Here is a 12,127-nt window from a genome sequence, read left to right as displayed (position 1 = left end):
GCAGAGGTGAGCTGAGTCAGGCCTCGCCTAATCGTGGCTTCATTCCCAGCCTGCTGATTATATGACTGCTGCAGCTCCACCACTGGAGCAAGTGCTGATCCAACAAGAAAAATGCCAAAAGGGACTGAGGAATTGTTTGAGCGTGAACAGAACATTTAAAGGTCCTTGTTCTGTATAGCAGTAAAAAGTTGTCACTTTAATTCCATGTTTTTGTCAGTGTCTGTTTTATCTGTCCATTAAAATGAGACATAAGTTGTACCGCTCCTCCGGCGCCTTGTCGGCATTATCTCCCCATACACCACAGCCGCCGTTAATCCTCGAGTCAGTCAGCAGCAGGGCAGCGTGCTCTCTCAGGGTCTGCTGGGCCTCTCTTTCTCTTGAGACTGCTCTCACTGTTTTCAGCCCTGTTACTCCTCCTTAAACGCCAGAGAGTGTTAAAAGGTCACCGCAGATGTAATTGAGCGTTGGTGGCTGTGGCCTTTCTGTGTTTCATTTTCTTTCTTTCATTTTTTTCCCTTCCTTTTTCATCTCTGTATTTCTAAATTTATTTTCCCCGCACACAGCTTGCCAGGAATCTCCCTCCGCGGACCATCGGATACCCATGGACGCTGGTCTTTGGCACTGCAAAGCACGGCATGAGCATTAAGACGCTGTACAGATCCATGCAGGCCCAGGACACCCCGGTGCTCCTGGTCATTAAAGACAGCGACGGCCAGGTACGCGCCCAAATTTAAGAAGCTAACCACAGTGGCACATTGTTATGGTACTGATCACCTTTTTGTTGTTGTTGTTTTGTTTTTTTTAATAACTTCAGGTGTTTGGTGCGCTGGCATCCGAGCCCTTTAAGGTCAGCGATGGCTTTTATGGCACCGGAGAGACCTTCCTCTTCACCTTTAATCCAGAGTTTGAGGTATAACATTTTGTCACTGTTAGATTTTGTAACTTTTTTGCACTTCTGAATGAATATTCTTCTCCAATAATGGAGGAGTGAGGAGAACTAATGTTTGCATTTGCTCATAGCGACACACCCTGCAGTTCTCCCCACCTCTGCAGAGCTTTCAGCAGCTTGTTTTAGCTCTCTGGCCACCAGCTTTACTGCTTTGGTTCTCTGTAACTTCACTCCCAGTTTTAGCAGGCAGCTGTTTTTGGTGCAAAAGCCCTGTTAAAACCCAGTGTACACTCCCTGTTCAGCACCAGTCAGTCAGCAAGTAGTTGGTGAACAGAAAGAAGCATTTAGCAGCTAAGGAGCCAAATATTTCCCTCATGAGTTGGCAAAGACCTAGAAGGAGAATGGTTGTGTTATATATGGGAAGTGGCTGTAAAAACCACTCCAAAGGACCGCTCAGGCATGTTTGCCTGCTGTGTATATAGGAGACTTAGCACGGTGGGTATTTAATCTTTATATGCTTTTGTGTTGTGTTTAAAGCTTTGTGAGACAAATTATTTCATACATCAGCAGCAGACACAGAATTAAATATGATGTATATGCTGTATAAGTGTTTTTTAGTTTACATTTTCTCTTTCTCTCTTATATCATCACTGAATATGTCATACAGTATCTTCTAATATGTGCTCTGTTGTATCATGGGCAGGTGTACAAGTGGACCGGTGACAACATGTTCTTTATCAAAGGGGATATGGACTCCTTAGCTTTTGGTGGAGGAAGGTGAGCCAGAAATCTACAGACCACTGGTGCAACATATTTGTCATAATTAAATATGACAGCATGTCAAATTTAAATTCAGATTGACATAAAGTAGACACAAGCCTGCTGATGTCCAGAAGTGTGGACTGCATTAGAAGTAGGGATGGGTATCGTTTAGGTTTTATCCGATACCGGTGCCAAATCGGTACTTTTGAAACGGTGCCGGTGCTCAAACCGGTGCTTAAAGAATGGAGAACACAAAATTGGTCCAAAACCCTCTCATGTTCAGCTGTTTTTTTTTTTTGTAAAAAGATAACAATGTTAGCCTTTTCTGCAGCTATGGGGCATATATGGTATCACTCTTGGCTGGAAGCTTAAACAATGGAAAAAACACAAACTTTGTCCAAAAACCTCTCATGTTTAACTGTTTCCCACTTTTTCTTTGGTCATTTTAGCCTTTTTGTCCAGGGTGAAGGGAGTATCTGCCATCAAGCAAGAGGACAGCCGCATGTAGCTATGATGATGTTTGCTAGTTCACCTTACATGCATTAATGTAATAACGTGGTTAGCCTACTCAACGTAAATTAGCTACTCACGCAGAGAAGAACGGCTGCTGCTGCATCATCATCCGTCATCATTTCTGCTACACTGGCAGGGCTAGGGGCCAGGACTCTCCTCTTCGTGTTTTTGGGGGATGTTGCATAACAGGCAACCCACCGGCAGTAGATGCGCTCGGTGTGAGGTCTCGCAGCAAGCTATCAAATACGGCGCATTTCTCGGCTTTTAAAAAAAAACGCTATGCGTCGCCAGGTGTTTCATCGGATTCGAGGTGTTACCTCCTTTGACAGTATCACAGTATCAGCTTAAAGCACTTGTTGCTGCTGAGTTTGCATCTTTTGCTATGAAGTACAGCCAGACTTTTGACCGCTTCGCCTTGGACATTTTTAATCTGTAGCTCTGCTCTAACAGAACGTACGTACCTGGCCCCGCCTACTATCCTGGGAAATGTAAAATGATTGGCTAAAGTGTATCACAGCTCAGGAAAAAAAAAGCACCGAAATAAAGCACCGAAATGTGCGCTGCTTTTCGGTCTGGTTACTACCGTTTATGTCAGATGGCACCGGACACCGGTACCCATCCCTAATTAGAAGAATGGTGTTATTAAGATATTTGCACTTTTGCGGAGCTCATAAGATCACATGCAGATATAAAACGTTCTTTTGTTTTGATTAAAATAATTGATGTCATGGTGACGATCAGTAATATAAGTTGTATTTGTATATGTATGTGCCATTTGTTAGCTATCACACTGAGTAGTTGGTACTTTGCCCAGTACACTTACACCTGCAAGTTAAAAGCATAAATTGAGATAAAACGCGGGCTTTTTACTGCTGATCCTGAAATGGCTTGAAGTTGTCTAATGTATTTTCTTCTTTCTTCTGTAGTGGGGAGTTTGGCCTGTGGCTGGACGGAGACCTTTACCACGGCAGGAGCCACTCCTGTAAAACATTTGGGAACCCTATGCTCTCAAAAAAAGAGGATTTTTATGTACAGGACATAGAGATTTGGGCTTTTGAATAATCAAACCGTGCAACACAGGGGGGAAAAACAAGTCCTGGAACAGGGCAAAAAAAAAAAAAAGTGAGTAGGAGTCCTATAGAACAATGGCAACGTCCCAAACCTAACTGCACATCACCAGGGCTCCCCAGGCTGGAAGCCAGCTATTGGATGCTTGTTGTGCGTTACTACTGCAGTTATTACAGAGCTTTTTCTTTCTTTTTCTTTTTTGTTTTTTCTTTGTGAAAAATGACCTTTGTGTGTATCTTGTTACAGCCTTGTGCAGCATCTTTGCAGAGTAGGGGGAAGTGAATAAAGTGTCGCTAATATAAGGCTGTATGTGAGGAATGACGGGAGGGAATCGGGGCGGGGATGACTGAAGAGGACCGTCGGAGCTCCTCTCCATTCAGAGGTGGTGAAGATGATGGTGGCTAAGGTTTGGGACTGCTGCAAGAAGAGAGAGGTGCCCCACATTGTGCATTAGACCTTTATGGAACCTCAAGGAGTCCCCCACCCCCCTGCACCCTATCAGACCCCCGAAAATCTCCTTGGTTCGGTAGGACGTTACTCACTGTGCTCTCAGTTTTGACAAAGGGAGACAAAGTTAGGAGAGACGCAACCTGAACACATTCCATTCCTCTTGGCGATGGCGGACTGTCAACAGTACAAGTGGTGATTTGTGGTAAACACGCGCATACAGAACACATCAGCAGCAGGATACGATGACACTCGACTCAGAGAAGGGAGAATATTTGCTGTGTGTGTGTAGTTTTTTGGGTCGGGGTAGTGTTTTCACAGTACAGTACAGTTTTTGGTTGTCCTCTGAGGCTAAACTTATAGAGTATCGTGTATTGTAGTCCTCCTGTTGTTCACTGTCATAGCACACCATCTGAAAGCACATAGCTATAATCAGATCACCCATAGTCGTAATGTTCTGTTCAGTGGGTGTACGTGTGAGTCCAGCTAACACCGGCTCCTCTCGCAGGATGCTGGCTGTACTGTTTGTAGACAGTAACGTGTTGCAATAGATTTGTGGAATATGCAAAATAACTGTCCTGTGACCTCAAATAACCCGCAGGTCGTGGCAATTTCGTCGCCGCCTGTCGCTCTTTCAAGAGAGAAGACTTGTAAAGCTTTTACGTCTTGATACACACTTGCTTTTTCTGGGTATCGTTTGAAGAGCCTGAGACGTGTTTAACTGTTTTACATGCATATATGACAATTATATATTGGTATATATGATTATATATGTTTATATAATCATATATATATTTTGCTGTTGAGTGTGACAGTGATTATATTTGTGCTGATATTTCAGCTGTTACTATATAATGTATATTACCCTGTAAATTAATGTTAAAATAGTAGATTTGTTCCTTATATATATATATATATCTATAAATACATACTGCTATAAATATATATATATATAAAATAAAGTGTGGATTGATGGGTTGCTTCTAGCACTTTAATCTGGTGTAAAAGCGATAAGGCCAGGTTCTTAGGTTTTCTTAGCAGTAGTTGTACAGTACCTTTTGTTTTTTTTATTATTATTAAATAGATCATTAAGATGTTAACTGTTAATAGAAAGCTTGCTGCTACCTACATCAACAGGGGTAAGCCCTTTTACTGTGTCTAAAAGGAAAAATGACACAATGGAAGAAGGAAGAAGGGTTGAATGTGGTTAAATGTGTTAGCAGGCTTCGGTTTTGCTCCTCACGTTTGGCCGCCAGGTGAGTCCCAGTAGGTACAGGTAGGTATGCAGACAGATGATGGCGGGTGAAGGAACGTGTACATTACATGACCCTCCCCTTGCCGTGACGCTTTCTCCCGCCCCCTTTCTGGTCTTCCACGCCAGTATTCGTGTCCTCGTGGAAAGTCACAAAGAATAATATGGATAATTCTTTCACCAGACTATGATGTACCAGTGATGTATAAATACCAATAAAGCTGAAGTAATTGTTCTAACCTTGTTTTCTGTTTTAATTTTTTGTCTTTCGTGTGGTTAAGGCTGCACCGATTGATAAGGATAAGGTTGCAGGTGTTTGCTGTCTGGAGTGTGCCACTGTGGTAATGACACTCATGCAGTTTCAGATTATTAGTTGCTACGTGTTGAATGCAAAATCATAAACTTTGTCTTGTCATGATCGTGTTTCAGTGTTACCTGGTGCAGCTACTCGGGGAGAAATACTTTTAAAGCTAAATTATGCAACTAGACTGACCAATTCAGTCAATCCAATATTCATTTCTGTGTTTTTGAGTTTTTAATTTTACATATCAAGTATTTTTAAATCACAGGGGACTCCCCTCCGATCTGGTTTAATAAACAAAACTTGGTTTGGTCTCCCTACAGTTGTATATTTATACGTTTATATATAAAATAAAATGTGACACCATTTTAATTTTGAAAACCTCATCATATTCTAATGGATATTAAGTGCTGTGCTGCTACGATGGATCCTGCAGCTGTGAGTGAGCCCCACCTACTGATCACAGTTAATAGTGTCCATTTGTGTCCTTGGTATAGTCACTCTTTTTGTTATTAGACATCTTAGTATTAAAAAAAAAAAGACAAATTAAGTTGCAGTAAAAATGATACACTGACAAAATTGTGTCCTGATTTATTTCAACAAAACGGGCAAACACGGGTAAACAGCAGTGCTGAATCTTCTCGAGTTCCTTGTCCGTCAGCTCAGAGGAAACAAATGCCTGAGCTTCATGCTTCATACTTGTTCCTGATGTTTCAGGTCCCACACAATCCAAATGTCCCCCGAGGCATTCATTCGTGCTGTGTCAGGTCTTTATGGACATCCAGCACGAGTAAAACAGTTTGGGGATCATTATTGGGTTCTGAAATTATAATCTTCTGGCAAATAGCTGCACAGTCAGAGTAAAGAAACATAAATGTCTTATAAAACGTCCCGCATTACAACAATAAGGTTAAAGCAACAGTCTTGTTTAAAGGGGAAACAGTAGAAGACAAAGTTTGACAGTCTTTAGACTTTTTCCTCCACGAAAACAGGCACAACACTAGATTCACTTAAAGTGCAATTTACAGGCAATTTCCACAACATCCTCTGTAGGACACTGTCATCATCAGTGCAGTAGATCTCAAGTGAAGCAGAATGATTCTCACGTTAAATACTGTCCAAATTACCCAAACACCACATCATCAAAAAAATAAAAAGAGGCAATGTATTTTCATCAAATTCAGGTTTGGCAGGAATAACTGTCACTAATGTAGTCCCCGGTCCTCTTGGGAGACAGGGCAGACTGTGGGTGAGCACAAAACGAAGCTACCGCAGAGCTGAAAAAGGCATTATGTAGAACCATCTTCAGTAAGGCAGAAGAATATTGTAGAAAATCATCAAGAGAACAATTCTGGCTAAAAGTGCCATTTTCAGCAGGAAGTTAACTTTTTTTCTTCCAGTTGAGCCCATTAAGTGTTCCCGCAGTTTATTGCTAGTACACCAGGTACTTGACTTCAGAGTAGATGAGAGGAAACATGACTGTGCAGGCTCGGTACAGGATGGCTGTGCTCTTAAATAAAGCTCGGGGTTTGGTGCTCCAGGATTCAGACTTGAAGTTGAAGTAGATTGCATACAGCGCCACGGCAAAGAAGTGTCCAATAAGGGTCAGGGGTTTGGGCGACAACCTGTCCAAAAAAAAGAAAAAAGTCAAACTTACAACCCCCTAAATCGTATATCTAAAAGTGCTTTTAGATTTTGAAAATGATCAAAGACAAACAAAATTGAAGCAGTGAGGAAAAGGCCAGCATGGCTCTCTGAACACAGATTCCTCTAAAGCTCACTGATAAATGTGTAGTATATGTAAACACTTGCTGGGTGTTACATGAGAAACTCTTTATGTGATCAGACATCAACTACCTCCCAGCAGCAGTTGAAAGAGATGCAGTGTGAGCTCTGGAGGATCTGACAGCAGAAACGAGCTTTTATGCTAGGCTAAGCTAGCAGTGTACCTGTTGTAATGTCACATGTCAAGTCTCACTATTCCTATACTGAATAGGGATAGTGAAGGCAACCAGGTAAACTTCCGCAAATGTCAAACTCTTCTGTTCAGTTTGGTTTGCTGTGGAGGAAAGCGTTTAGCACTTACACTGAGAGGAGTCCAATAGGCCCAGCAACGCACTCTCCACCGAGCTTAAAGTACTGGAAGCAGGCCTTTCTCAGCTCATGAAGAGAATCTGAATAACAGGAAAAACATGGATGAGAATCCAAAGTAAAATTAATGCAGATTTTGAATTTAGTACTAAGAGCCAACATTTATTATCTTCCATCAGTGCTTTTCATGTGCCATTAGACGGAGGCAGGCAGACACTCACTGTCAGTGGCTGCAAACAACTCATACAGCGCCTGGGCCAACACATTCACCACAAAAGAATGTGATGACTTGCGTTCCCAGTGGAATTTTTTCTTTGCCTGTTGAGAAGAGGAGGGGGAAAAAGTGTGATATTGCACACATTGGGCTGCAGCTTCTTACCAACAGCAGAGGAAATAAAAGGACACAGAAAATCTGACAGCATAAATATAGCTGCGGCTTGCAGTCACACAAAATGTGACTTAGAAAAAACAAATCAATGAATGTGCTTTCTGTTATTTTTACACTATACAGTTTTGTTTTGTTTTTAATAATCCTTTGAATTTGGGGAAAGGTGTTCTAGTTACAGCAAGCAAATGTGTGCTCACCTGCAGCACGGCCCTGTCGTCATATAGATCGGTAATGCTCTTCAGCAGACTCCTCCAGATGCGAACGTCATTAAGAGCAACACTCATCCCTCCTCCCGTCAGAGGGTGCCTCATGTTGTAAGCGTCACCCAGGAGGAGCACGCCTGCGAACAACAGACAGCTGTTTGTCTCGAATCTTATCTCCAGATGGTCTTTTTAATTTTCGGCACTTTAGCAAACATCTCAGCTGGAAGCGAAGCACATCTTTAAGAGTTATACTTGTCTCTCTTTGACGCATTCCAAAAAAATGGTTTCTCTAAGTTAAGCCTTTCTTACCCTGGATTCTACTTGTTTCCTAAAAGGTCAATAAAATCCTTATTTACCTCAAATACAAATGAACTGTTAATTAGTCCAAAGAGCTCTTTTCTTTTGTTTCTTTCACCTTACATGGAAACATACATAATCACAAAATCACAAACACACCTCGGGCCACCTCCAGCAGAAATCAGTCAGTCAATAAGACTTCAGTACCTGGCTTGTTGACAGGGGAGGGCGGTAGGAAGCTGGCAGGCATGGACCTGAGTCGATCGTTCTGTAGCGCCATCATGAAAGGCTCCTTTAGATGCTCTGAAGGAAGGAGAGAAAGGGAGAATGCAGGAGGTCGGTCAGTGAGCCAGCTCTGTGGATGAAAGCCCAAAGGTGCACGCTGCGCACATGCACAGGGGAAAAAAAGAAAAAGCTTTTTTTTGGTTTCTGAATGTACATTTATCAATTCATCAGTGAGCCTGACTCCAGCATTCCAGCTGGACCTGTGTCAAGGTTACTGGGGTGGCTGCTTTAATACTGTGGCTTTGATATTTCAGCTGAATAGCAGAGCACACCGTGAATGTCAGTTCTGTCGACTGCAGCTTCCTGGGAGGTGCGCACCTTCTCCTCACCAGCAGCACTCTGAATGGTTTCCTGCTTCTGGCACCACGGTCTGACTGTTCTGATCTCCACATAACCTTCATTTGTCACTCAGCAGTGTTTTTTTCTCTCTTCTCTCTCTGCTTATCAGGGATTGTCACACAAAGACACAACCCTTCAAGAATAAATAAATTCTTTATCATTCACCTGGCAGCTGTGGGTAGATTTTCTCAGCCATGTACTCTGGCAGGTTACGAGGCATCTCCCCCCTGATATCCACGAGAACTCTGGTTTGAGAGGAGGAGATCTGGTAGATGAGCACTGGGCTGGGATTGGCCAGGACCAGCTCAGCGTGGTTTGCCTTAAACTGCGGACAGTCCTGCAGAGAAAAGTGGTGGATTCATTATTATTATTGTTTATCATATATTATTATTATACTACATATTAATGCTAACTAACTAGGTATTTCTCTTTACTATACAGTCTTTAAAAATATAACATATTTTGTGGTGAACTTGAAAGAAAGGCAGGTATGAAATGTAAAAGGTTTGAAGTAATAAGGCTTTGCATTGATTTTCAACCAATAAATCATTGGGCTGACCTTGAAGACCTTGGGAGGATGTATGCCATATTTTCATGGATTGCCAACATGACCCCACCCTACACCCCTAAAAGTTTTGGTTATGAGTTTTACAGTTCTGGGACGTTGTTTTCAGTTTTCTGTGGGAGCTCTAATGGAAAGGCAGTCACAACAGTTTCTTACAGCTGGTTGTAGACTGCTTTTCATCTTCTTCTAGTTTTGTGCACCTTTGTGTGATTTGTAATTCTTGTTTTAAAATTGAAAAATATACTCTTGGGGAAAAAAATGAATAGGATTCATCAGTAACAGAACACATTTCAGCGCGTCACTCTTTCAGCCTGAGCTCCACGTACCTTCATCAGGCATCCAACAAAGTGAGAGGAGATGCGAGCCTTCCCGGACACCAAGCTCTTTCTGAATTTGGAGAAGCAGCCGTCGGCCACCACAGTCAAAGCCGCGTGGACCTCCTGCGGGACACACAGTCATCACACACCCTCTGATGTAAATACGGTATTTCTTTCAGCGAGGCAAGAGGGAAACACGAGGCGGTGTCTAACAGTTCTGCTGGTACCACTGAGCTCCCTCTTCTCACCTTGATGTCTCCAGTTTCTTTATCCTTGTACTGGACTCCAGTTACGCAGCCGTCCTCTTCCTGCAAACTGGTCACGGTGCCTTCTATGAATGTGACACTAGGGGGCGCAATTAGACAGTTAGAAACGTCTGGACTTTCCTGCCCACAGAGCAGAGAGATCATAGAAAAGTAAAGACTGACTCCTTAAGCGCAATATGTGTCTCTGATTTAGCTGAATGTTAAATCTCTCTAACTGAAAGTCTGTCATTGTGTATAAAGACATACAGTGAGTAAACCAAGATTCTTATTATTACTCAGAGCAATCATGTAGGACAGAAGAGCAGGTTCTATATTCTTCTGTTCATATCAGCCACTTGGCACCTAAAATCTTTCTTATTCGTGACTCTGCTTACTTTGGCTCGGCCATGGCGGCTCTCCTCAGGCCCATGATGAATCGGCCGTGATGAAAAGCTCGGCCACAGTGGATGTTTTTCTCCTGCTCTGGGTAGGGGATCTCCACCTCGGCGCCACTGTCTATGTCGTGGATCACATAGCCGTGCACCAGATGAGCATCCAGACCCTCCACTGAACCTGAAGCCGAACACAGAAACAGATAACTATTACACATCGCATATTCGCTATTTATTTAGTCCACAGATCCACTCGGCGCAAAGGTTAAAAGTGGCTACGGTGGGTCAAATAACACAGGATCAGGTTGAAATGACTGGTGCGCACTGAAAGTCCAAAGTTACTGACAGGATACATTTGATGTCCTTAAAGAGTGACATCGAGATCTAGAAGTATTGCTCCAAGTATAATTTCATAAAGCTTTGAGGGAGCTGCTGGATTATATTTATTAATAAAAGTTCATATCATGTATGCATACTCTACACTAGTGCGTTTAGAACAGAGAGGGGAAAGCAGCAGCTTTTTCTAAATATCTGCCGCAGCTTTAAGTTTCTAACAGTATCATTTACAGCAAGATGGAGCCCCAAACACAACGTTAGACGGACCCCCAGCAAAAAGTAACCAGCCAACATCATGCTGAGTGCTGAAAAAACGACTAAATGAAGATCAAATGGGAAATATGAAAAGTTTTTTAGCTTTATCTTCTTCTGTCTTTTAACAGTTTTATTATTCTCTAAAAAGTTGGGAGGATCGAGCCAAATATCGCTAGTATCAGCGCTAGTATTGGTGTTGGAACCATGTTATGCTTTGTTTTTCTTTTCTTTAACCTCCTAGGACCCTATGAGGACATCACGTTTTGGGTTATTTATACTCAATTTTGGTTCAAAAATGCTCAATTTTTGTTTACAAGGGCCTGATATCCACTTACAAGGACATTATACTACTGTTCTATCGAAGTTTTAAACAAATATCCTCATATGTGGCTCTCATTTATCTTAGAAACAAAAATTAAGTTTAAAAAAATCTGATAATTCTTTGTTTTTACATTCATCAGGTCCCAATCAGCCCAAATATCAAAGAGAAATTAAAAATGCATGTCATGGAAGAGTTCGGTCTTAGGAGGTTAAGAAATGAAACATTTTATGATAACGTGAAACTTTATCTTCACTTAACTTTACCTTAAATTTACTGCTTAATTCTGATAGGTGTTTGGAAATACGCGATATCACCTTTCAGTGAGGCCCGCTCAGGGAACACAGCAAAGCAAAAATATATGACGGGCATGATAAATATTTTAAAGCCACAAAGAAAGAAATAATAATCGGCTTTTGACCTCATTGCTTTTGAAAAATAGTTTCCGAGGCGAAAGGCTTAAACTGTCATACAGGTGAGTGCTTGTGAAGTAACAGACCTTCCAGTCCGAGCTCTCTGAGTGCTTTATATCCTCCAGGCTGCAGCAGCTCCCCCACTATCCTGTCCGGCTCCTTCAGGTCCCTCTCCACCACCGTAACACTCCTGCCATCCCGGGCCAGGACGGCCGCCATCGCCGAGCCCAAAACCCCTGCCCCAACTATCACCACATCCGGGTCCCGCTCCCCAGGTGAGCCAGATGCTGAGGCACCGAGTGAGGCAGAGGAGCCCGTTTCCACTCTGGTCCTTGTTCTCCGGCCCTAAGAACAACCACACTTTCAATGTAGGTGTAAAACAGTCATATAAGCTCTGACCGGACACACTTCAAAACTTCCAGGCTTTCGGGAGAGCGAGAGAGAGAGAGA

General features: G+C 42.5%; 2 protein-coding genes across 4 annotated transcripts in view; one reads left to right on the top strand and one right to left on the bottom strand.

Moving 5' to 3' along the window:
* Positions 1-3,532, top strand: part of oxr1a (oxidation resistance 1a) — a 114,761-nt gene extending 111,229 nt beyond the window's left edge. For all 3 annotated transcript variants that reach the window (XM_013912946.1, XM_013912945.1, XM_005741331.2), the window contains 4 exons: positions 564-716; positions 815-910; positions 1,593-1,666; positions 3,091-3,532. In XM_013912946.1, the coding sequence (XP_013768400.1) occupies positions 564-716; positions 815-910; positions 1,593-1,666; positions 3,091-3,226 (459 nt within the window). In that variant the 3' untranslated portion in view covers positions 3,227-3,532. The remainder of the gene's footprint in view (positions 1-563; positions 717-814; positions 911-1,592; positions 1,667-3,090) is intronic.
* A 2,426-nt stretch (positions 3,533-5,958) lies between these two features.
* sqlea (squalene epoxidase a) overlaps positions 5,959-12,127 on the bottom strand; it is a 7,438-nt gene continuing 1,269 nt past the window's right edge. The window contains exons 2-11 of the mRNA XM_005741263.2: positions 11,764-12,022; positions 10,358-10,535; positions 9,966-10,062; positions 9,727-9,840; positions 9,001-9,172; positions 8,419-8,514; positions 7,909-8,051; positions 7,545-7,641; positions 7,319-7,406; positions 5,959-6,857 (exon numbers count right to left, since the gene is read on the bottom strand). Of these exons, the coding sequence (XP_005741320.1) occupies positions 6,665-6,857; positions 7,319-7,406; positions 7,545-7,641; positions 7,909-8,051; positions 8,419-8,514; positions 9,001-9,172; positions 9,727-9,840; positions 9,966-10,062; positions 10,358-10,535; positions 11,764-12,022 (1,437 nt within the window). The 3' untranslated portion in view covers positions 5,959-6,664. The remainder of the gene's footprint in view (positions 6,858-7,318; positions 7,407-7,544; positions 7,642-7,908; positions 8,052-8,418; positions 8,515-9,000; positions 9,173-9,726; positions 9,841-9,965; positions 10,063-10,357; positions 10,536-11,763; positions 12,023-12,127) is intronic.

This window comes from Pundamilia nyererei, unplaced genomic scaffold, assembly GCF_000239375.1.
Source record: "Pundamilia nyererei isolate P.nyererei 1_Seehausen unplaced genomic scaffold, PunNye1.0 scaffold00109, whole genome shotgun sequence".
Classification (NCBI taxonomy): domain Eukaryota; kingdom Metazoa; phylum Chordata; class Actinopteri; order Cichliformes; family Cichlidae; genus Pundamilia; species Pundamilia nyererei.
Note: the sequence above shows the minus strand (reverse complement) of the source record. Positions and strands in the feature narration are given on the sequence as shown.